The sequence below is a fragment of the Amblyraja radiata genome, chromosome 29, assembly GCF_010909765.2.
Source record: "Amblyraja radiata isolate CabotCenter1 chromosome 29, sAmbRad1.1.pri, whole genome shotgun sequence".
Lineage (NCBI taxonomy): Eukaryota > Metazoa > Chordata > Chondrichthyes > Rajiformes > Rajidae > Amblyraja > Amblyraja radiata.
This window is the reverse complement of record NC_045984.1, coordinates 558925-583952: the sequence shown is the minus strand read 5'-3', so window position 1 is coordinate 583952 and position 25028 is coordinate 558925. Positions and strand designations below refer to the sequence as shown.

Below are 25028 nucleotides of genomic sequence, written 5' to 3'. Positions count from 1 at the left end.
AATTTGATAAAGTTCCCCCTCGTCAACCAATGCAGAAGTTGCACGATTAACACTAACTTGGTGTCATGATGCTTTACTCACAGAAGGCAGTGGGTTGTGGTGGAAGGACAATGTTCAGGCTCTTGGGCTGGAACCAGTGGAGGGAGAGAGATCGAGGGAGAGAAAGAGGTCCCCCCTCAATCTTTTAAACTCCAGTGAGTACAGGCCCAGTGCCAACAAACACTCATCATAGGTTAACCTACTAATTCCTGGGATCTCCTTTGGACCCTCCCCAGAGCCAGCACATCCTTCCTCAGATATGGTGCCCAGAAGTGCTCACAATTCCTAATTTGGCCTTACCAGCACCTAGAATCAAAACCCCACACACAGACACTCTACCCAGTGGGAGCGAATGAGACATGGCCAGTCTGGCTCTGTCTCAACCGCCTCAGAACATGGGTCGAACGGTACAAAGCCCTCATGCAGAACAACGATAGACCACTGGGGGCGCTGCATTGAAGGCGCCTCTGCCTACAGCCTGTCCATTTTTCCCCTTTTTTAAATTTTAGTTTGTCTAAACTGTTTGTTTAGGAGTTACTTTAGCTTTCCTATCTGGGGGAGGGGTAAGGGGGAAACTGTTTCCCAGTCGCTTCCTGACAGGGATGCGACTATTTCACCGTCGCGTCCTTGCCTCCCACCTCGTGGCCTACCACTGGATCGGAGCGGCCTTTCCTACCGGATACCGGGTACCGGACCAGAGCTTTGGCAGCAGCGGCACGGGCGATACCTACCTGGATCACCGTTTGGAGCTCTGGAGCATGGGGCCCGCTGCTCCAACATCGCTGGGCTGGATTCACCGCGGAGCGGGCGATACTTACCTAGATTGCCGTTTGGAGCTCTGGAGCATGGGGCCTGCAGCATCGACATCATTGAGCTGTGGTTCACAGAGCTCCCAATGCGGGCGGTGCTGACCGACATCTCGGAGTACATGGGGCCCTTTGCCCAGGGCCACCAGTGTTGAATCTCCGCTCGGCGCGGCCTGGGGATATCAGGAGCTGCGGACTCTGGTGGGAAGCGGCCGTTTTGGAGGTCCAAGCCACTGACGTTGGCTTCCAATCCCGATGCCGGAGTTCCAACATCCTGAGCGGGCCTGAGCGAGGGCTGCCAGTAGCGGCGAGTGCGGAGGGCTCCGGAGGCCCCGGCCGCGGGTGAACATCGAGGAAGAGACTGACTTTGGTGCCTTCCCACACAGTGGGAAACTTTTGATTCTGCTGTGTGGGGATGTTTTATGTTTAAATCTATCGTGTGTTGTGTTCTTTATTTTAGTGTATGGTGATCACATTTCACTGTGGAAAAATAGGAAGATTAAACGAGAACTTACCAGTTTGAAGTTTGATCTTTATTTTATGAGGAGTTACGATGAGGGATTAGGTGACGACCCCGTCCAGCACGCATGCGCGACATTCTTCAAAGCAGCGGTGTGAAATCACAGACAACAGTAGGTGAAATAAACATAGTAAGATAAGAAGAACTAGAATACTAGTTGACCTTTATGATAGAGGGCGGGAGCGGAGGGCACGTAATCCCTCATCGTAACTCCTCATAAAATAAAGATCAAACTTCAAACTGGTAAGTTCACGTTTAATCTTACTATTTTACTTCGGAGTCATGCGAGTGACTATATGAAGCTTTTAAAGATCTGTGATTTCATGCCGTGGAACGAGTCCATGCTTCACTCACTGCCTTAGTTGACCAGGGGAGGAAGTATGTTATCGTATTCAGACATGAATAATGACAATAGTAACTTCCCTCACCCGGGAGGAACTATGAACAGAACTTAACATAGAGTTCGTAAATACCCCCGATCTGGTAATGGGTTCGTGAGGGCTCGTGATGCAGCCTACAGAGCCGGTAACACAGCCGCTCTTCAATCTACCAGGACTGCACTGGAAAAAGGAATCAGGGCAGCAAAACGTGCCTACGCGGGGAAAATCCAGGGACACCTCTGTGACACAGGAGACACTAGGAGGATGTGGAAGGGAATCCAAACACTGACGGGGTACAAGGCAAGGCAGCAGGTAACTGACACGGACACTTCTCTCCCAGATGAACTGAACAACTTCTTTGCACGTTTTGATGCAGCAAACACCACACCCAAGGGGAGAGCCAGCCCGCTTACAAACCTACCAGCCAGTCCTGACCATAGACTTAATGGACACACGGAGAATCCTGTCTAAGGTCAACCCGTGGAAAGCAGTCGGACCCGACAACATCCCAGGACGTGTGCTCAAGGAATGTGCTGAGGAGTTAGCAGATGTGCTAACAGACATCTTTAACATCTCCCTTAGTCAAGCCATTGTCCCCACATGCCTCAAAACTTCCACAATAATCCCCATAACGAAGAAACCAGTGGTTGCCTGCCTAAATGACTACCGCCCTGTCGCCCTGACCCGAATAATAATGAAGTGTTTTGAACGCCTGGTGAAACCCCACATTACTGCCAGCCTCCCCTCATCGTTAGACCCCCTCCAGTTTGCCTATCGCCCCAACCGTTCTACAGAAGATGCCATCTCTACCACGCTGCACACAGTACTCACGCATCTGGAAAACAATAACACATACGCCAGAATCCTGTACATTGACTTCAGCTCAGTGTTTAACACCATCATCCCACAGAGACTTGTGGAGAAACTAACCCTGCTGGGCCTCAACACCACCCTGTGTCACTGGATCTTGGACTTTCTGACAGAGAGACCGCAGTCAGTCCGTGTTGGCAAGAGCACTTCAGGCTCGATCACGCTGAGCACCAGCTCCCCTCAAGGCTGTGTGCTCAGCCCGCTGTTGTTCACACTGCTCACACATGACTGTGCTGCCAGATTCAGGGACAATAAGATCATAAAATTCGCGGATGACACAACAGTGGTGGGACTCATCAGCGGAGATGACGAATCAATGTACAGGGAGGAAGTAAAACAACTAGTGGACTGGTGCTGCAACAACAATCTAGAATTAAATGTCGACAAAACGAAGGAGATGGTTGTCGACTTCAGGAGGGCGCAGCCAAAGCATACACCCCTCAACATCAGTGGCACTACAGTGGAGAGAGTGGAGAGCATAAAGTTCCTCGGTGTGCAAATTACAGACAGCCTCACCTGGTCCAGGAACACCACTGGGACCATCAAACAGGCCCATCAGCGACTGCACTGCCTGAGGAAACTAAAACAGGCCTCACTCCCCACCAAAATCCTCAGGACTTTCTACAGGGGCACGGTGGAGTCTGTACTCACGTACTGCATAAATACGTGGTACTCCACCTGCAACTGCTCGGACAGGAAGGCTCTGCAGAGGGTAGTGAGGGGAGCAGAGAGGATCATTGGCGTCTCCCTACCCTCGGCACAAGAACTGTTCCAGAGCCGCTGTCTGAAAAAAGCTCAGAGAATTGCTAAGGACAAACTGCACCCCCTCCACACACACCTGGATCTCCTGCCATCAGGCAAGAGATATCGAAGCATCAAAGCCCGGACTACAAGACTGCTAAACAGCTTCCTACCACAGGCTGTGAGGCTGCTAAACAGTCACTCTGTACTCACAGTCACTTGATTCTGCGGCTTGGCACGGACATTTTAATAACTGGCACTGCCCCGGACATTTTTATGATTGGTTTTATTGTATTTTAACATTGTGTTTTTACCTGCTTTTAGCTATTTATACTGTTCCATCAGGGACTGGATGTTTTTAGTGTTATTATGTGTGAAATGTTTTAAATTTCATGGGCGATGCTCTGCTATTCCCTGGGAAACGTCTTTTCATTTTGCACTGTACAACTGTTGCTTGCAAGATGACAATAAAGGTTGATTGATTGATTGGGATAGTACTAAATGTGTGGAAAATTGCTAGATTGACCATCCTGCAACCGCTAGGATGTAGTCCCGCTAACTTCCATAACCCTGCTGCTGAGGTTGTTACAGCCTTGGTGGAGTGATTTGAAATGTCAGTATTTACTCCTGTATAAGCCAGATCCATAACCACCTGAAGATGGTCTGAAGTGATACCTTGTTTTGACGCTAGATGTAACTAACAATATTGCTAGTTCAGAGTCTCTAGGATATAACATTCTGATGTAGATGTGTGACCATACACAATCGAAGGTTCATGGGATATGTGAACATCTAGTTTGAGATCTGGTGCCCCTGGTCTATACTGCTTGACTAAGTCATAACATAAGTGTTATTTAGCCTGCAGATATAATCATCCTATCCAGTCAACGTTTATGTAATGACTGGACCCGTAGTGCTGCATGCAGGGCTAGAAGCATAACAATTTATAAGTGAGTTAGCCCAAGGACAGGGATGTAGCTGGAGCCCTTCAGCGAAGCGACGTAGCACAACGTTAACACCTCATATATCTGCGTCCCTAGGCCTGGGAGTTTTCGAGTTGCAGATTTCCTTCATAATCTAGAGCTCAGAGGGTGACCCCCCAGAGTGGATTCTACTCCTCTCAGCCAGTATGATGAAGCACTTAGGTATGGTAGATGGTACTTTAGACATCATGATTTGTCAAGCCCACATATGAGCCTGAACTACAAGACGTCAATCATCTGTGCCGAATATGTCATATAATTATAAAACAAATACCTCCCATCTCCTTATGAGTAAATATTGATATTTTTTGGTGCTATCCCTGCGATCTGCAGCGAGCATGTTCATGGTTGGTTTAACAACCCCAGCCGCAAGAACGGTCTTCTCAGTCTCTGTAAGTGAAAGAATTGATTATATCATGCTGAGGACAGTTTCCCGCGTCACGGCTAGACCAATACTTGTGTCTAGAATAACCATATATGGTTCTATCATTCCCCACATAAGTGGGAACCATGGCTGGCTAAGCCCAGCAGGCACTATATAAATGCCTGAGGCGGGAACTTGCTGAATTTTGCAAACCCGTCTGATGAGGCAGAAATGGAGGAAGACATAAAAGAACATTCCTCCTTAGTGTAGCTAGAATGTAACGAACGCTACCGATATGCCACATATTTTCCACTGGTGATTGAGCCTGGTTGCAAGCTTCTTGGTCTTTAATGTTCACAATGTATTTTGTGATCCAACACCCATATTGTGTACCGTAATGAGGTTTGGGTAAACTATCACCGGATATTTTGACTTGTTTGCACCCATGTAAACAGACATGTTCCACCACCGAAGTGTATCAACTTGGACTAGAGCATGCAAATTAGGCATATTCGCATAACCTTTAATCCACAGAATGCACCCAGTGTCTATAGGTAGCTGATACCATGTAACTGAGGAATTGGTAACTCTCCCATCCACATCTGTAACTAGATGGCATGAGCAATTTCTCAATCTGAACAATAGCATCAGTTTGTAATTTAACTGAAGTTTTGCTGATTTAGTGGAATAGCATAGAGCTGGTAACAATGACCACATGGTACTTGAGTGCTTACTTCTTTTGCATGCTGTATAGTTCTGATTGTGCAAAGGCCTAAATAGCACAGCTGTAAGCCAATTATACTTGATGGACAGAAGGTTACTTGATCAGTTTTGTTACGGGCATCAATTAATTCCAATCCCTTACCTCAGGGCGGAGTCCCAGATGATTAAATAGAGTTAAAGGTAATCCCAATCATCAATAATTTCAGTTGGTACCAATTTAAATTTATCTGGACAGATGAGAACCCAATTTCTCAAATGGGTTTTGTGGCTGATACAGCTAACTTAGCAAAAATACAGCGTTTAATCTCATCCAGATAGTTCTTAACAATATTTTTTAACTCTGAGCAGCCGAAGCACTCATTTAGTAAATAACCTGGGAACTGAAGTTAGCCTATTTTGCAATGTTTTAACTGTATCATTGCCCTATCCAAATAAATTTCAGATATTTCCGGTGCCCTGTGAATGAAGCTGACCCCATGGGAATTAATAGTCACAAAGTTTGAATGTCTATACTGCACATGCGAGTTGGGCTTGTTGATAATAAACAGGCCTCATTTGTCATAATAGCGAGCATGCCTAAAGAGACAACTCCAGCCATATTCCTAGTCTCGCTTGTACTGTGCAGTATAAACTATCTCTTCCAACCTTCTTGTAAATGGTCCACAACCCCACGTTTCGGAAAGAACCAGACCCACCTACCGTCATGGCTACCCGTGGCTTTATGGTAAGCTCAAAAGGCCCCCGATGTGGGTTGGATTTCCATCCTTGATTGGAGCGTAGGGCTGCTGGTGTATGTGGACCCATATCTTTCCAGGTGCATGGTAACTCCCAGCCGGCGCCTGTTCCTCGGACATGCTTCCAAGTTCAGAGTCAGTTGCCAACTGACTCGTCGCACTCACCTTCGCAGAAGTGAGTTTTGTAGACAGCCCTGAAAAGGGTGCTGCCACGGGCTCTCGAGGAGACCTGCGCTGATATGGCCCTCCCTGGCCAATTAGGATGGGTAAAACGTCCGAGGACGAACCCATATCGGAGTGACCCTCCTGGCCTGACTTCAGTCTAGGCCTTTCAGTCTCCTGTTTTAGCTCTTACCCTCCTCGGGCAGCCGGAGTCTGATTTCGCCGCCGGCTACCCGCTCTTCTGTGGTCCTAGCCGTGTCTTCCACACGGTCCCCGCAGCTGGGGTGTCCCCCAAGCACGGATCTACCCGCGGTCTTCCACACGGTCCCCGTGGCTGAGGTTTCCCCCACGCACGGATCTACCCGCAGCTTTTGCACGGTCCTCGTAGCTGAGGTTTTCCCCAAGCACGGTTCTGCCCGTGGTCTTCCACGGTCCCCGTAGCTAAGGTTTCACCCAAGCACGGTTCTACCCGTGTTCTTCGCAAGGGTTATCCGTGGTTTTCCCGTGGTCTCTGAAGTCGGGTACCCGCGGTCTTTAAGAACGGGTTACACGCGGTCTTGGAGAACGGGTTACCCGCGGTCTTGGAGAACGGGTTACCCGCGGTCTTGGAGAACGGATTACCCGCGGTCTTCCCCCGGTCCCGGAAGGCAGGTTACCTGCAGTCTTCTGAGGTTTCGTGGTCCCCACAGCCAGGCTTCTTCCTGCGGTCGGCATTCCCCAACGGCCCTTGTTGTTGGGACTTAAAATGCTGGCGAAACTCAGCGGGTGCAGCAGCATCTATGGAACCTTGTAGCAGGGATTTCCCCTTTGAATGCTCCCTCAGTTTTGGACTTCCCCCGAGCCGGCGTGGCTTAGTAGACGGGGTTTCCCTCGCGGTCCCTGATAAAGGGCTTCCCCGCGATTCTGTGGTCGGCTTTGGATATCCCCGCAATTCACAGCCGGGATTCCCCCCCGGCGGTCCCGGTAGAAGGGAGCCGGGTGGCGCTGGGGTTCCGACCTCGGACGTCCAACAGGAGCTCTGAACACTTCCTGCAGTAAAAAAGAGACCTGAAAAAGTTAAAAACTTACCTTCAGGTCCGAGCTGTTGGAAGCAGAGCTCCAACAGCCTGTCGTTTGCGCAATGCGAGAGACGATATGACGTGCATGCGTGCTGGACGGGGTCTTCACGTAGTCACTCACGTGACTCCGAAGTAAAATAAATATATCTTGTATCTTGACCAACCGAACGTGACTGCGGGAGGCAACCCAAACTATGGAGCATTTATTTACCTGCCCCCTCCTCCCAGACCTGCAAACCAGAAAATCTCAAGGTCTTCAACCCACGTGCCTGAGACTGCGTCATGGAGTGACTTGGAAAAGTGTAGCGACATGACAAGAAGAAAACCAGTTCCTAATAGAGCCTCAACATTACAACCCTGTCTTTGTATACGAGCCCTCTCAAAATAAATGCTAGCATTCAGTTTCTTTACTGCTGATTCGACTTGCAGATTAACTAATAGGGAATCCTGAACCAGCACTCCCAAGTCCTTTTGCACCTCCGATTTCTGGATTCTCTCCCCCATTTAGAAAATAGTCTATGCCTTTGTTGCTACTACCACATTGCATGACTCCACACTTTGCTACACTATATTCCATCTGCCACTTTTCTACCCAGTCCAACTCCTTCTGCAGAGTCCCTGCTTTCACTACACTATCTGCTCTTCCACATATTTTCAGATCCGCAAACCTGGTCACAAAGCCTTCAATCGCCTCGTCCAAATCATTAATATACAACGTGAAGAGTAGCGGCCCCAGCACCGAGCCCTGCGGAACTCCACTAGTCACTGGCAGCCAAGCAGAGAAAGCCCCCTTTATTGCCACTCTTCAACCATATAACCATATAACAATCACAGCACGGAAACAGGCCATCTCGGCCCTTCTAGTCCGTGCCGAACACTTATTCTCACCTAGTCCCATCAACCTGCACTCAGACCATAACCCTCCATTCCTTTCTCGTCCATATACATATCCAATTTATTTTTAGATTATAAAATCGAACCTGCCTCCACCACTTCCACTGGGAACTCATTCCACACAACTACCACTCTCTGAGTAAAGAAGTCCCCCCTCATGTTACCCCTAAACATCTGTCCCATAATTCTTAAATAATGTCCTCTTGTTTGAAGCTTCCCTACTCTCAATGGAAAAAGCTTATCCACGTCAACTTTGTCTATTCCACCCATCATTTTAAACACCTCTATCAAGTCTGCCCCTTAACCTTCTGCGCTCCAAAGAATGAAGACCTAACTTGTTCAACCTTTCTCTGCCTTAGTTGCTGAAACCCAGGCAACATTCTAGTAAATCTCCTCTGTACTCTCTCTATTTTGTTGACATCTTTCCTATAATTTGGCGACCAAAACTGTACACCGTACTCCAGAATTGGCCTCACCAATGCCTTGTACAATTTTTTTTCCCCCACAAATTTGCGTGCCATCCTTGCGCAGGGGCCATGCTAATCTTCTCTGTATCGTTCCAATTTTAGTATATGTGCTGCCGAAGCGAGCACACCTTGTACAATTTTAACATTACATCCCAACTTCTAGACTCAATGCTCTGATTTATAAAGGCCAGCACACCAAAAGCTTTCTTTACCACCCTATCTACACGAGATTCCACCTTCAGGGAACTATGCACAGTTATTCCTAGATCCCTCTGTTCAACTGCATTCCTCAATTCGCAACCATTTACCATGTACGTCCTATTTTGATTTACCTACCAAGATGTAGCACCTCACACTTATCAGCATTAAACTCCATCTGCCATCTTTCAGCCCACTCTTACAAATGGCCTAAATCTCTCTGTAGACTTTGAAAATCTACTTCATTATCCACAACACCAGCTTAGAACCATCTGCATACTTACTAATCCAATTTCCACACCATCATCCAGATCATTTATGTATATGACAAAGAACAGTGGATCCAACACAGATCCCTGAGGCACCCCACTATTCACTCCAACCTGACAAACAGTTATCCACCTGGTATCTCCCATTCAGCCACTGTTGAATCCATCTTGCTACTCCACTATTAATACCCAACAATTGAACCTTCTTAACCAGCCTTCCATGTGGAACCTTGTCAAAGGCCTTACTGAAGTACATTTAGACAACATCATTACCCTCATCAATTTCCTCTTCAAAAAATTCAAAAAGATTAGTCAAACATGACCTTCCAGGCACAAATCCATGTTGACTGTTCCTAATTAGACCCTGTTTATCCAGATGCTTAAATATATTATCTCTAATATTCTTTCCATTAATTTGCCCACCACTAACAGATCTATAATTGCTAGGTTTACTCTTAGAACCCTTTTTAAACAATGGAACAACATGCGCAGTACGCCAATCCTCCGGTACCATTCCCGTTTCTAATGTCATTTGAAATAATTCTGTCATAGCCCCTGCTATTTCTACACTAACTTCCCTCAATGTCCTAGGGAATATCCTGTCAGGACCTGGAGACTTATCCACTTTTATATTTTTCAAAAGTGTCAGTACTTCCTCTTCTTTGTATCTCATAATTTCCATTGCTACTCTACTTGTTTCCTTTACCTCACAAAATTCAATATCCTTCTTGATGAATACCGAAGAAATGAAATTGTTCAATATCTCCCCCATCTCATTTGGCTCTGCAGATAGCTGTCCACTCTGACTCTCTAATGGACCAATTTTATCCCTCGTTATCCTTTTGCTATTAATATAGCTGTAGAAACCCTTTGGATTTACTTTCACCTTTTTTGCCAAAGCAACCTCATATCTTCTTTTAGCTTTTCTAATTTCTTTCTTAAGATTATTTTTACATTCTTTATATTCCTCAAGCACCTCATTTACTCCATGCTGCCTAAAATTATTGTAGGTCTCTCTCTTTTAGTGTCCAATTTCCCTTGAACACCATGGCTCTTTCCAATTATTACCATTTCCTTTCAACTGAACAGGGACAGATTGTCTTCTGCCATCCAGCCAACCTGCTATCCAAGCTAGTACCTGCCCTTTAATACCATGGGCTGTCATCCAACTTAGCAGCCTAACATGTGGCTTTCTGAAGTAAACTACATCTACTGAGTCATTTGTCTGTCCTACTTACTTCTTCAAAGAATTACAGTAAATTTGTCAAGCAAGACCGCCCCTTCACAAAGCCATGCTGACTTCGGCCTATTTTATTGTGAACTTCCAAGTACTCCGTAACCTCATCCTTTATAATGGACTCCAAAATCTTACCGACCACTGAAGTCAGACTAACCGGCCTATAGTTCCCACTATTCTGCTTTGATCCCTTCTTGTGCAGCGGGGTAATATTGACAATTTTCCCAACATTGCACTATTGACTCAAGTGACTTTTGAAATATCAATGCCTCCACAATCTCTAAAGCCATGTTTGGGGTGCAGTCTCTCCAGTCCAGGAGACTTATCCACCTTTAGCCCTGTCAGTTTCCCAAGCACCTTCTCTCTACTAATAGCCACTAACTTCCACCCCCTGACACTCTTGATTTTCAGGTATGTTGCTGGTGTCTTCCACTGTGAAAACTGATGCAAAAAAGTTATTCAGCTCCTCTGCCATTTCTTTATTCCCCATTATCACTTCTCCTGCATCATTCTCCAGCGGTCTAATGTCCACTCTTGCCTCTTTCTTACTCTTTATATAACTGAAGAAACTCTTGCTATTCTCTTTTATATTATTGGCTGGTTTACCTTCGTACTTCATCTTTTCTCCCCGTATTGCCTTTTTAAGTTACTCCTGTCGTTCTTTAAAAACTTCCCAATCCTCTGGCTTTCCACTAATCTTTGCCATGTTATACACCTTCTCTTTTAGTTTTATATTGTTCTTGACTTCCCTTGTCATCCACAGTCGACTCTTTCTCCCCCTAGAATCTTTCTACTTCTTTGGAATGATAAGATCCTGCATCTTCTGGATTATTCCCAGAAATTCCTGCCATTGCAGTTCCACTATCATTCCAGCTAGTGTCCCTTACCAGTCAACTTTGGCTAGCTCCTCCCTCATGCCTACATTGTCCCTTTTTCCCAGCTGCAATACTGACATGAGGAGGGATTTCTTTAGCTAGAGGGTGGTGAATCTGTGGAATTCATTGTCATAGACAGCTGTGAACCAAGTCATTGGGTATGTTTAAAGCAGAGATTGATAGGTTCTTAAAAGGTTATGAGGAGCAGGCAAGAGAGTACAGAGGAGATTTACTAGAATGTTGCCTGGGTTTCAGCAACTAAGTTACAGAGAAAGGTTGAACAAGTTAGGGCTTTATTCTTTGGAGCGCAGAAGGTTAAGGGGGGACTTGATAGAGGTTTTTAAAATGATGAGAGGGATAGACAGAGTTGACGTGGAAAAGCTTTTCCCACTGAGAGTAGGGAAGATTCAAACAAGGGGACATGACTTGAGAATTAAGGGACTGAAGTTTAGGGGTAACATGAGGGGGAACTTCTTTACTCAGAGAGTGGTAGCTGTGTGGAATGAGCTTCCAGTGAAGGTGGTGGAGGCAGGTTCGTTTTTATCATTTAAAAATAAATTGGATAGTTATATGGATGGGAAAGGAATGGAGGGTTATGGTCTGAGCGCAGGTATATGGGACTAGGGGAGATTATGTGTTCGGCACGGACTAGAAGGGTCGGGATGGCCTGTTTCCGTGCTGTAATTGTTATATGGTTATATGGTTAATTGGGTTGAGAGGGAAAGAGAGATCAACCTTGATGGGCCGAATGGCCTAATTCTTTCAATTACTTTTAAACATTTCCCAGAGCATTGTTCAACACAGACCATCACACAAACCAACCTCCGTTTCATCGACTCCATCTACACCACGCTGCTTGGCAATGCCAGCAGCATAATCAAAGACCAGCCTCACCCCAGTCACTCCCTCTTCTCTCCTTTACCATCAGGCAAGTGGTACATAAGTGTGAAAACCCACACCTCCAGATTCTGAAACAATTTCTTCCCACCGTCCCTGTAACACGGTGGCGTAGCAGTAAGTTGCTGCTTACAGCGTCAAAGACCTCGTTTTGATCCCGACTACGGTTGCTGTCTGCACAGTTTGTACGTTCTCGCCATGACCTATGTGGATTTTCTCCAGGTCGTTCCTGTTTCCTCCCACGTTCCAAAGACATCCATTTTTGTAGGTTAAATTGGCTTGGTATAAATGTAATTTGTGCCAAGTATGTGTTGGATCGCTGGTCGACATGGCCCGTATGCCTCAAGCGACCACGAGGTCACGTAATTTGCGAGCCAAGGTCGCGTAAGTGGGACAGGCCCTTAAAGCTTTTCACTGTACCTCGGTAGAGGTGACAATTAACTCAACTGAACTTGTTGTGATTGTCTTTAAAGCAACAATGTAAACTTGCAATGCTGTCAGTGGGCAGTGGTCCTAGACTGGGATACTTTGGACAACGGAGCATTTCACTCCTTCCTACCTCATCAACTCAAACTGAACAGCGACTGGATATATGTTAGATCTTCCCTTTAGGTGACATCCTATCGAGGAGAGCCGTGCGGCCATGAGCAAGGACTGGTGGGCCTTGGGGACAACCAGTAACCCTGGCCCTACACCCCCCGAGAGGAGGGAGGAGGGTGGAGGGAGGGAGAGTAGAGGGAGGTTGGTGGAAGGATGTAGGGTGGATGGAGGGTGGATGGAAGGTGGGGGAAGCTGGCGATGGCAAACGCGAGGAGCAAGGGCCAGTGAGAGAGTGAACCAGGGCGTTAACTTCTGCACCCTCAAGGTTGGCGTGGTGAGGAGAGGAGAGGAGGGCAGGGGAGGGGGGGGGGGGAGAGGAGGAGGGAGCGTAGGAGGGCAGAGAGGGGAGGGAGGAGGGGAGGAGAGTATTGCGTACAGTTTTGTTCTCCTAATCTGAGGAAATACATTCTTGCCATAGAGGGAGTACAGAGAAGGTTCACCAGACTGATTCCTGGGATGGCAGGACTTTCATATGAAGAAAGACTGGATAGACTCGGCTTGTACATGCTAGAATTTAGAAGATTGAGGGGGGATCTTATAAAAACTTACAAAATTCTTAAGGGGTTGGACAGGATAGATGCAGGAAGATTATTCCCGATGTTGGGGAAGTCCAGAACTAGGGGTCACAGTTTAAGGATAAGAGGGAAGTCTTTTAGGACCGAGATGAGAAAATCTTTTTTTACACAGAGAGTGGTGAATCTGTGGAATTCTCTGCCACAGAAGGTAGTTGAGGCCAGTTCATTGGCTGTATTTAAGAGGGAGTTATATGTGACCCTTGTGGCTAAAGGGATCAGAGGGTATGGAGAGAAGGCAGGGATGGGATACTGAGTTGGATGATCAGCCATGATCATATCGAATGGCGGTGCAGGTGCGAAGGGCTGAATGGCCTACTCCTGCACCTATTTTCTATGTTTCTACGAGAGAGGAGAGGGGAGGGGAGCGGAGAGGGGAGGAGGGGAGAGGTGAGGAGGGGAGAGGAGAGGAGGGGAGAGGAGAGGAGGGGAGAGGTGAGAAGCGTGGAGGGGAGAAGAGGGGAGGGGGGGGAGAGGAGGGGGGAGAGGAGGGGGAGGAGAGGAGGGGAGGAGGGGAGGGAAGGGGAGGAGGGGAGGGGAGGAGCAGGGGAGGAGAGGAGGGGGGGAGAGGAGGAGGAGGAGGGGAGGGGAGGGGAGGGGAGGGGAGGGGAGGGGAGGGGAGGGGAGGGGAGGGGAGGGGAGGGGAGGGGAGGGGAGGGGAGGGGAGGGGAGGGGAGGGGAGGGGAGGGGAGGGGAGGGGAGGGGAGGAGGAGGGGGGGGAGAGGTGGGGGGAGGAGAGGTGGGAGAGGAGAGGAGGGGAGGGGGAGGGGGAGGAGAGGTGGGGAGAGGAGGGGAATGATGGGTTGCTGGACAACCCGGACGGAGACAGCAACTGGAGGCCGTGTAGCAGCCTGGGGCTCGCCTGCATCAAGAGCCGTTCCAGGAAACCGAGCGCACAGACCGGACTCGACTTGACTTTGGAAAATGCGCCGAAACCTGTCGGCCCAAACTTCAGGGCTATTTCCATGCACTTTATGGTAATCGGGGTAACCCTGTGCTGGTGATAATAAAGAGCCCAGTCTCACCTGAACAATGGTGGTCTTACGGAGGGAAAGACCCCTCGGGATGAGGAATGTGACCACGGTGAAGTAGGAATTCTCTCCACAATTCTCCAAGGAGACGTCCAGACCAAGGGTAGTGTGGCTCCCCACGACCAAGAATTGGGTGCTGCAGGGATAGAGGGCGTCAGAGACGGGGAGAGGGGTGTAGTGACCGGAGGTGAAAGGGAGTCACAGAGATGAGGTGCGGGTCTAGGAGCCGGCGATGGGCTGGGGATGGGGGGGGGGGGGGGGCAGAGGATGTGCGGGTGCAGGAGGGGGAGCAGGTGCAGGGAGCGGAGGGAAGGGGGGGGGGGTGGTCAGAGCTGGGGAGGGTGGGGGGGATGGAAGGCCTGGAGGTGTGAGACACAGATGATGTGGGGGATCTGGGGGCTGGAGATGGGGGGGGGGGGGGGGGGAGGGGCTTGGGGTGTAGGGAAGGTTGGGGGAGGGGGTGTGTTAGATTACGTACCCGCTCATGGAGAATGACACCTTCAGACGGTCGGTACAGATGTTGTCTGAGCCACACTCCTGCTCGAAGGGCAGCTGTGGGCAGTGAGGGACACATCAGCACATGTGCTCACGTCCCATCTTTACCCGTCCCGGCCCCAATCCGTCCATGAAACCTCAACCCCCTCCCCACCAGCACGTTCTTCAACCCCATCCACCTGGTCCAACGCTCAGCCCCATCTGTCCCTGAATCCCTGTCTCCCCCCCCTCTCAACCCCCTCCCCCATTGGCCTTGAATCCTTGCCGTCAGTCCATCCCTCAAACCTCTCCCCCCTGGTCCGGCCATCACTCTCCTCAGTCCATCTCTCAAACCCCTTCTCCTGGTCAGAGTGATACAGTGTGGAACTCACCCACACAGGCCAACATGTCCCAGCTAGACTAGTCCCACTTGCCTGCCCTTGGTCCATATCCTATCCATATACCTGCCGAACTGTTTCTTAAACGATGGGATAGTCCCAGAATCAACTACCTCCTCTGGCAGCTTGTTCCATACACCCACCACCCTTTGTGTGAAAAAGCTACCCCTCAGATTCATATTAAATCTTTCCCCTTCACCTTGAACCGATGTCATCTGGTCCTCGATTCCCCTACTCTGGACAAAAGCCTACCCGATCTATTCCTCTCATGATTTTGTACACCTCTATAAGATCACCCCTCATTCTCCTATGCTCCATGGAATAGAGACCCAGCCTACTCAACCTCTCCCTATAGCTCACACCCTCTGGCCCTGGCAACATTCTTGTAAATCTTTACTGAACCCTTTTAAGCTTGACAATATCCTATAACATGGTGCCAAGAATTGAATACAATATTCTAAATGCAGTCTCACCAACATCCTATACAACTGCAACATGACCTCCCTACTTGTTTACTCAATACTCTGACAGATGATGGCCAAAGTGGCAAAAGCCTTTTTGACCAACTTATCTACCTGCGATTCGACCTCCAAGGAACCATGCACCTGTACTCCTAGATCCCTCTGCTCTGCAACACTACCCATAGACCTACCATTCACTGTGTAGGTCCTGCTCTTGTTCGACGTCCCAAAATGCAACACCTCACACTTCCCTGCATTAAATTCCACCAACCATTCCACAGCCCACCTGGCCAATTGATTCCGATCCTGCTGCAATCTTTCACAACCATCTTCACTATCTGCAAAACCACTAACTTTTGTATCATCAACAAACTTGCTAATCTTGCCCTGTATGTTCTCATCCAAATCATTGATGTAGATGACAAAGTAACAGACCCAGCACCGAACCATGAGGCACACCACTAGTCACAGGCCTCCAGTCTGAGAAGCAACCTTCCACCATCACCCTCTGCTTCCTTCCATGGAGCCAATTTGCTGTCCATTCAACTATTGTCTGTCACTGGTCCGTCCTCAACCCCCTCCCCACTGGTCCGTCCTCAACCCCCTCCCCACTGGTCCGTCCTCAACCCCCTCCCCACTGGTCTGTCCTCAACCCCCTCCCCACTGGTCCGTCCCTGAACCCCCTCCCCTCCCCACTGGTCCATCCTCAACCCCCTCCCCACTGGTCTGACCTCAACCCCCTCCCCACTGGTCCGTCCTCAACCCCCTCCCCACTGGTCCGTCCCTGAACCCCCTCCCCTCCCCACTGGTCCGTCCTCAACCCCCTCCCCACTGGTCCGTCCTCAACCCCCTCCCCTCCCCACTGGTCCGTCCCTGAACCCCCTCCCCTCCCCCACTGGTCCATCCTCAACCCCCCTCCCCACTGGTCCCGTCCTCCACCCCCTCCCCACTGGTCCGTCCCTGAACCCCCTCCCCTCCCCACTGGTCCATCCTCAACCCCCTCCCCACTGGTCCGTCCTCAACCCCCTCCCCACTGGTCCGTCCTCAACCCCCTCCCCACTGGTCCGTCCCACAACCCCCTCCCCACTGGTCCGTCCTCAACCCCCTCCCCACTGGTCCGTCACACAACTCCCTCCCCACTGGTCCGTCCCACAACCCCCTCCCCCCTGGTCCGTCCATAACCCCCTCCCCTCCCCACTGTTCCGTCCTCAACCCCCTCCCCACTGGTCCGTCCTCAACCCCCTCCCCACTGGTCCATCCCACAACCCCCTCCCCACTGGTCCGTCCTCAACCCCCTCCCCACTGGTCCGTCACACAACTCCCTCCCCACTGGTCCGTCCCACAACCCCCTCCCCACTGGTCCGTCCATAACCCCCTCCCCTCCCCACTGGTCCGTCCTCAACCCCCTCCCCACTGATCCGTCCTCAACCCCCTCCCCACTGGTCCGTCCTCAACCCCCTCCCCACTGGTCCGTCCCACAACCCCCTCCCCACTGGTCCGTCCTCAACCCCCTCCCCACTGATCCGTCCTCAACCCCCTCTGCACTGGTCCGTCCCACAACCCCCTCCCCACTGGTCCATCCCTGAACCCCATCCCCTCCCTACTGGTCCGTCCCTGAACCCCATCCCCTCCCCACTGGTCCGTCCCTGAACCCCGTCCCCACTGGTCCGTCCCTCAAATCCCTTCCCCTGGTCGGATCATGTATCTCCTCATCACTGGTCCATCCCTATAAGTCATCCCTCCCTGATCCATCCATTCTCTTGCCCCTCCAGTACACACCCCGCTGCTCCAGATTCCTGTGCTGCCCTGTTTGAGGATGGGAGCCGGGTACATGCCCGATCTCTGGCCCTTGGCTACGTAGGTCATGTCCAACTGGATGTTGTTGTACGTGTCCTGGATACAGTTCTGGGGAAGAGATAAAAGGGGGGGGGAGGGGAGCAAGGGAAGGGAGAAAGAGAGAGAGAGAGGGGGTAGAAAGAGAGGGGGGGGGGGAAAGAGAAGGGAGAAGAGGATTGGGCAGAGAGGGGAGAGAGTGGCAGAGAGAGAGCGGAAGAGTGAGATGGGGAGAGATAGGGGCAAAGAAAGAGGGAATAGAGGGGATAAAATGAAGAGAGGTGGGGCACGAGAGAATGTGAGAGGGGAGAGACAGAGGAGGGTTGGTAAGGAATGGTCAAGGCTCGTGGAATATGTGCCAATTATCCATCAATGGCCCAACCATATCCCCCATCCTATCCCACACTCCCACGCCCCCCTGTAACCCTCCCCCCCCCCATCCCCACAATTCATTCCTTGTCCATTTCTACAGAAAACTGAACAGTGCTCCCGTTGTTATCTAACCGGATTGGACACCGAACGGTCTCCCGGTTTGGTCCACCCAGGCAGGAACCCTGAACGTTGCTCCCGGTGGGGAATATGTGCCAATTATCCATCAATTGCCCAACCATCTCCCCCATCCTATCCTGCATTCCCACGCTCCACTGTAACCCTTCCCCCACCATTTACTCCCTGTCCATTTATGCAGAAAACTGAACAGTGCTCCCGGTGTGGTCTCACCATGTGGGAACCCTGAATGGTGCTCCCGGTGTGGTCTAACCGGGCAGGAACCCTGAACATTACTCACGGTGTGGTCTACCCGTATGGGAATCCTGAACGGTCTCGCGTCGTGGTCTATCTCTTTATCGATCGGTAGGTCTTACCTCAAGATGGATCTTGAACTTCAGGCATTGGTTGGTTTGCAGTGTAAAGTTCACAGGAGGGGCTTTAGTGACCTCTGCCCTCTGAACCTTCCGCCCAGGGTCGAGGACCATTTTCGTGAACATGTTAAATTTAGGTGACTCTGGAAGGAAAAGGGGCAATAGTGAGGTTGGGGGAGGGGGTAATTCAGCAGCATGATCTCCTGCATTACAAGCCGGGGTCTAATCCAGGGGGGCCTGAAGTTTATATTTTGAATAACATTGGATTATGGGCCAGAATCTAATCCAGGGTGTTGACGTGGGGTTTATATATAGTATACCACATCCACGGGAGTAAGTTACAGGCTGGGATCTGATCCAGGGGTACATGGAAAAATAGGTGCAGGTGTAAGTCTTCGAGCCAGCACTGCCATTCATCTATTGAGATATCTATACTGTATTACTAAAACTCTGATCTTGACCGCTTTTGGCCCACTGTGCTGCGATTTCCAACAGAACGCCGCCACCTACGGCCGTCATTTTTGGCCACCTCGCTCAGAGCCCCCCTCCGCCTTACGGGTGTGGAGGATTTTTCCCATCTATGACAAATCAGAGAGATATGAATTTTTTTTTAAATTCACCATTCTCTCTGCTGCCCCTGCTGGAGGGAGGGGGAGGGGAAGTTGAAAGGGACTACTTACCGCAATTGGTGGCTTGGGTGCTTTGGCGAAGTTGAAAGGCACTATTTACTGCAAATGATGGCTTGGGTGCTTTGGCTTGAAGTTGAAAGGCACTACATACTGAAAATGGTGGCATGAAGTTGAAAAGCACTACTTACTGCAAATGGTGGCTTGGGTGCTTTGGCTTGAAGTTGAAAGGCACTACTTACTGCAAATGGTGGCTTGGGAGCTTTGGGTTGAAGTTGAAAGGCACTACTTACTGCAAGTGGTGGCTTGGGAGCTTTGGCTTGAAGTTGAAAGGCACTACTTACTGCAAATGGCGGCGTGGGTGCATTGGCTTGAAGTTGAAAGGCACTACACTGCAATTGGTGGCATGATGTTGAAAGGCACTACTTACTGCAAATGGTGGGTGCTTTGGCTTGAAAAAAAATTGAGGTACATTAGCTACCCTCCAGTCCACAGGAACTGATCCAGAGTCGAGAGAACATTGGAAAATGATCACCAATGCATCCACGATTTCTAAGGCCACCTCCTTGAGTACTCTGGGATGCAGACCATCAGGCCCTGGGGATTTATCTGCCTTCAGTCCCACAGTTCAGTTTACCGAACACCATTTCCTGACTAATGTGGATTCCCTTCAGTTCCTCCCTCTGACTAGATCCTCTGTTCCCTAGTATTTCTGGGAGATTTTTAATGTCTTCCTTGGCGAAGACAGAACCAAAGTACTCATTTAACTGCTCTGCCATTTCCTTGTTTCCCATTATAAATCCACCTGTCTCTGATTGTAAGGGACCTACATTTGTCTGCACTAATCTTTTCCTTTTTACATATCTAAAGAAGCTTTTACAGTCAGTTTTTATATTCCCCACAAGCTTAATTTCATGCTCTTAATCAACCCCTTTGTCGTCCTCTGTTGTTCTAAATTTCTCCCAGTTTGCTGCTTCCTCTGGCCAATGTGTATGCTACCTCCTCCTTGAATTTAACACTATACCTGATTTCCCTCATTAGCCACGGTTGAGCCACCTTCCCCGTTTTATTTTTTCACCAGACAGGGATGAAGAATTTCTGGAGTTCATCCATGCGGTGTTTAAATCTTTGACATTGCATCTCCACCATCAACTCTTTAAGTATAATTTGCCCGTCCATCCTGGCCAATTCCCAAATTATACCTTCAAAGTCTCCTTTCTTTAAGTTAACCATGTCACTCACCATCCTAATGCAGAATTCCATCATATTATGGTCACTGCTGCCCAAGGGGCTTTGCACAACAAGGTCGCTAACTAATCCTTCTTCATTACACAATACCCAGTCTAGGATGGCCATCCCTCTAGCTGGTTCCTCTACATATTGGTTTAAACAACCATCCCGGAAACGACATAATGAAGCTTGGCTGACGAGGGAAACTGAGACATTGTTCAAGAATAAGAAGGATGCATGGGAAGGTAGGATCGTGTATCCTTCCAGTAGGTGCCTCTGCGACAGACGCATAAAGGAGGTGCTGCTGAGGTGGAACCTCACGGGTCGACAAAGTCCGCAGTCTGGGTTGTTGGAGCCCGTGGCTGGGACCTTTGTCGGAACCACGGAAGGGGCCAGAGAGGACCCGACGGCGAAAGTGGAGAGGTCAATGATGGCACCGACCGACGGACAAGGTCGGACCATGTGGAAGTGAGGATGCTGCTGCCGACATAAGGAACAACAGAGACCTGGAGTGGAGGGACCGCTGTGGGGGAGGGGGGAGAGCAACGGGGACCCAGTGTGGGAGGGGGGGGGGGGGGGGGCATGTGTTTATAAAGTATTCAACTCAATTCAATTCCTGGAGGAGTACTAAGGAGCAAAGTAGAAATGGAAATCAGAAGGGCAAAAAGGGGCTAAGCGATAGCTCTGGAAGGTAGCATTAAGGCCAATCTCAAGAGATTTTATAAATATATAAGGGGGGGAGAGGATAACTAGAGAGAGAGAGTGGGACATGTCAGGAATCAAAGCAGCACCTCTGTTTGGAGCCACAGGAGGTGGGCAAGGTCCTCAATGAGTTTTTCTCGTCTGTATTTACCAAGAAGACAGAAGGATAGAGGAATTTAGAAACATAGAAAATAGGTGCAGGAGTCGGCCATTCGGCCCTTCAAGCTAGCACCGCCATTTAACATGATCATGGCTGATCATTCAAAATCATTACCCCTGCGTTTTCCCCAGGTCCCTTGATTCCCTTAGCCCTTAGTGCTAAATCTAGCTTACTCTTGAAAACATCCAGTGAATTGGCCTCCACTGCCTTCTGTGGACATGGGGCAGTCAATGGAATTGTCTCGAGAGCAGTCAGTGTTACGGTCAGAGAGGTGTTGAAGGCCCCATCATGTGCAACGTTGACAACTCTCCAGGGCCTGAGCAGATATATCCGAAAGACATCATGTGAAACAGGAAATTTACGATTCATCTTTAAATACAGGAGAGATGAATTAGGAACAGTCAACATGGATTTGTGCCTGGAAGGTCATGTCTGACAAATCTTCTTGAATTTTTTGAAGAGGTTACTAGGGAAATTGATGAGGGTAAAGAGGTGGATGTTGTCTATATGGACTTCAGTAAGGCCTTTGACAAGGTTCCACATGGAAGGTTGGTTAAGAAGGTTCAATTGTTGAGTATTAATGGTGGAGTAGCAAGATGGATTCAACAGTGGCTGAATGGGAGATACCAGAGAGTAATGGTGGATAACTGTTTGTCAGGTTGGAGGCCGGTGACTAGTGGGGTGCCTCAGGGATCTGTGTTGGGTCCACTGTTGTTTGTCATGTACATCAATGATCTGGATGATGATCTGGATGATGGTGTGGTAAATTGGATTAGTAAGTATGCAGGTGTAATTAAGATAGGTGGTGTTGTGGATAATGAAGTAGATTTTCAAAGTCTACAGAGAGATTTAGGCCATTTGGAAGAGTGGGCTGAAAGATGACAGATGGAGTTTAATGCTGATGCGTGTGAGGTGCTACATCTTGGTAGAACAAATCAAAATAGGACGTACATGGTAAATGGTAGCGAATTGAGGAATGCAGTTGAGCAGAGGGATCTAGGAATAACTGTGCATAGTTCCCTGAAGGTGGAATCTCATGTAGATAGGGTGGTAAAGAAAGCTTTTGGGGTGCTAGCCTTTATAAATCAGAGTATTGAATATAGAAGTTGGGATGTAATGTTAAAATTGAACAAGGCATTGATGAGGCCAATTCTGGAGTATGGGGTACAATTCTGGTCGCCAAATTATAGGAAAGATGTCAGCAAAATAGAGAGTACAGAGGAGATTTACTAGAATGTTGCCTGGGTTTCAGCAACTAAGTTACAGAGAAAGGTTGAACAAGATAGGTCTTTATTCTTTGGAGCGCAGAAGGTTAAGGGGGGACTTGATAGAGGTCTTTAAAATTATGAGAGGGATAGACAGAGTTGACGTGGATACGCTTTTTCCATTGAGAGGAGGGAAGATTCAAACAAGAGGACATAATTTGAGAATTATGGGACAAAAGTTTAGGGGTAACATGAAGGGAAACTTCTTTACTCAGTGAGTAGTAGCTGTATGGAATGAGCTTCCAGTGGAAGTGGTGGAAGCAGGTTCAATTTTATAATTTAAAAATAAATTGAATCGGTATATGGACAGGAAAGGAATGGAGGGTTATGGTCTGAGTGCAGGTAGATGGGACTAGGTGAGAGTAAGTGTTCGGCATGAACTAAAATGGCTGAGATGGCCTGTTTCTGTGCGGTAATTGTTATATAGTTATATAGGCACTGGAAGACTGGAGGGTGGCAAATGTTGTGCCTCTATTCAAGAAGGGCTGCAGGGAAAAAGCTGGGAACTATAGGGCAGTGAGAACATATGTAGTTGGAAAGTTATGAGAGAGTATTCTGAGGGGTAAGCTATACAGGCATTTGGATGGGCACGGGCTGATTAAGGATAGTCAGCATGGTTTTGTACGTGGGAGGTCGCGTCTCACAAACCTGATTGATTTTTTTGAAGACGTGACCAAATAGGTCAATGAGGGCAGAGCTGTAGATGTTGTGTACATGGACTTCAGCAAAGCATTCAACAAGGTTCCGTATGGTATGTTGCTCTGGAAGGTTAGATCGCATGGAATCCATGGAGAGATAGCTGAATGGATAGCAAATTAGCTTCATGGAAGGAAGCAGAGGGTGATGGTGGAAGGTTGTTTTTCGGACTGGAGGCCTGTGACTAGTGGTGTGCCTCAGGGTTTGGTGCTGGGCCCGTTACTGTTTGTCATCTTCATCAATGATTTGTATGAGAACATACAGAGCAAGATTAGCAAGTTTGCTAGTGATACAAAAGTAGGTGGATTTGCAGATAGTGAAGGTGTTTGTGAAAAATTGCTGCAGGATCTTGATCGATTGGTCAGGTGGGCGGAGGAATGGTGGATGGAATTTAATACAGAGAAATGTGAAGTGTTGCATTTTGGTAAGTCTAACATGGGCAGGACCTACACAGTTAATGGTAGATAGATAGATAGATAGATAAATACTTTATTAATCCCCTTATTCAGGGGAAATTCTAATGTCCATGCAGCACACTAATAAAAATACAACACAGTTTCAAAGAAATTCAACACCAAAACATCCCCCACAGTGATTCCCACTGTGGGGGAAGGCACAAAGTCCAGTCCCCATCCACTTGTCCACCCATAGGTAGGCCTCTGGGGAGTGTTGTGGAACAGAGGGATCTAGGAGTGCAGGTTCATGATTCCTTGAAGATGGAGTCACAGGTAGACAGGGTGGTCAAAAAGGCTTTTGGCATATTGTCCTTCATCAGATGGGAGGTCATGTTGCAATTGTACAAGATGTTGGTGAGACCGCATTTAGAGTATTGTATTCAGTTCTGGTCAGCATTTTATAGGACAGATGTTGTCCAGCTGGAAAGGGTACGGAGAAGATGTACAAAAATATTGCCTGGGCTGGAGGGTGTGAGCTATTGGGAATGGTTGCGTAGGCTGGGTCTCTATTCCTTGGGGCGCAGGAAGAAGAGGGGATGATCTTATAGAGGTGTATAAAATCATGAGAGGAATAGATTGGGTAGATTAACAGTCTCTTGCCCAGAGTAGGTGAATCGAGGACCAGAGGACATAGGTGTAAGGTGAAGGGGAAAATATTTGATAGAAATCTGAAGGGCAACTTTTTCACACAAAGGGTGGTGGGTGTATGGAACAAGCTGCCAGAGGAGGTAGTTGAGGCAGGGACTATCCCAACATTTAAGAAACATTCATGAAACAGACAATGCATGGATTGGATATGCTTGGAGGGATATGGACCAAACACAGGCAGGTGGGACTAGTGTAGCATGGGCAAGTTAGGCCAAAGAGCCTGTTTCCACACTATAACTTAGTGAGGCAGGGGATATGGGGAGAAGGCAGGAACGGGGTACTGATTGGGAATGATCAGCCATGATCACATTGAATGGCGGTGCTGGCTAAAAGGGCAGAATGGCCTACTCCTGCACCTATTGTCTATTGTCTATTGACTCCAAAAGTTTGGTTGCCAGACAGGAAACAAAGAGTAGGGATTAACTGGTCCCTTTCAGAATTGCAGTCCGTGACAAGTGGAGTATGAGAATGCAGGGTGACTTGGACAGGTTGGGTGAGTGGGCAGATGCATAGCATGTGCATAAATGTGAGGTTATCCACTTTGGGAAAAGGGGAAGTACAACGAGATCTGGATGGCTTTGTACATCAGTCACTGAAAGTATGCATGCAGGTACAGCAGGCAGTGAAGAAAGCCAATCACTGGACTTCATAACAAGAGGAGTTGAGTATGGGAACAAAGAGGTCCTTCTGCAGTTGTACAGGGCCCTAGTTAGACCACACCTGGAGTGTTGTGTGTAGTTCTGGTCTCTGAATTTGAGGAAGGACATTCTTGCTATTAAGGGAGTGCAGCAGATGTTCAC

At 48.7% G+C, this 25028-nt stretch overlaps 1 protein-coding gene and 1 non-coding gene across 2 annotated transcripts in view; both read right to left on the bottom strand.

Annotated features, from left to right (window-relative positions):
* LOC116989739 (integrin alpha-D-like) overlaps positions 1-25028 on the bottom strand; it is a 91060-nt gene that overhangs the window by 13508 nt on the left and 52524 nt on the right. The window contains exons 12-15 of the mRNA XM_033047332.1: positions 18450-18589; positions 17533-17658; positions 14899-14972; positions 14415-14556 (exon numbers count right to left, since the gene is read on the bottom strand). Of these exons, the coding sequence (XP_032903223.1) occupies positions 14415-14556; positions 14899-14972; positions 17533-17658; positions 18450-18589 (482 nt within the window). The remainder of the gene's footprint in view (positions 1-14414; positions 14557-14898; positions 14973-17532; positions 17659-18449; positions 18590-25028) is intronic.
* On the bottom strand, positions 8761-8867 carry LOC116989767. The gene has a single exon (XR_004416316.1). It is a non-coding gene; the product is annotated as a U6 spliceosomal RNA (small nuclear RNA).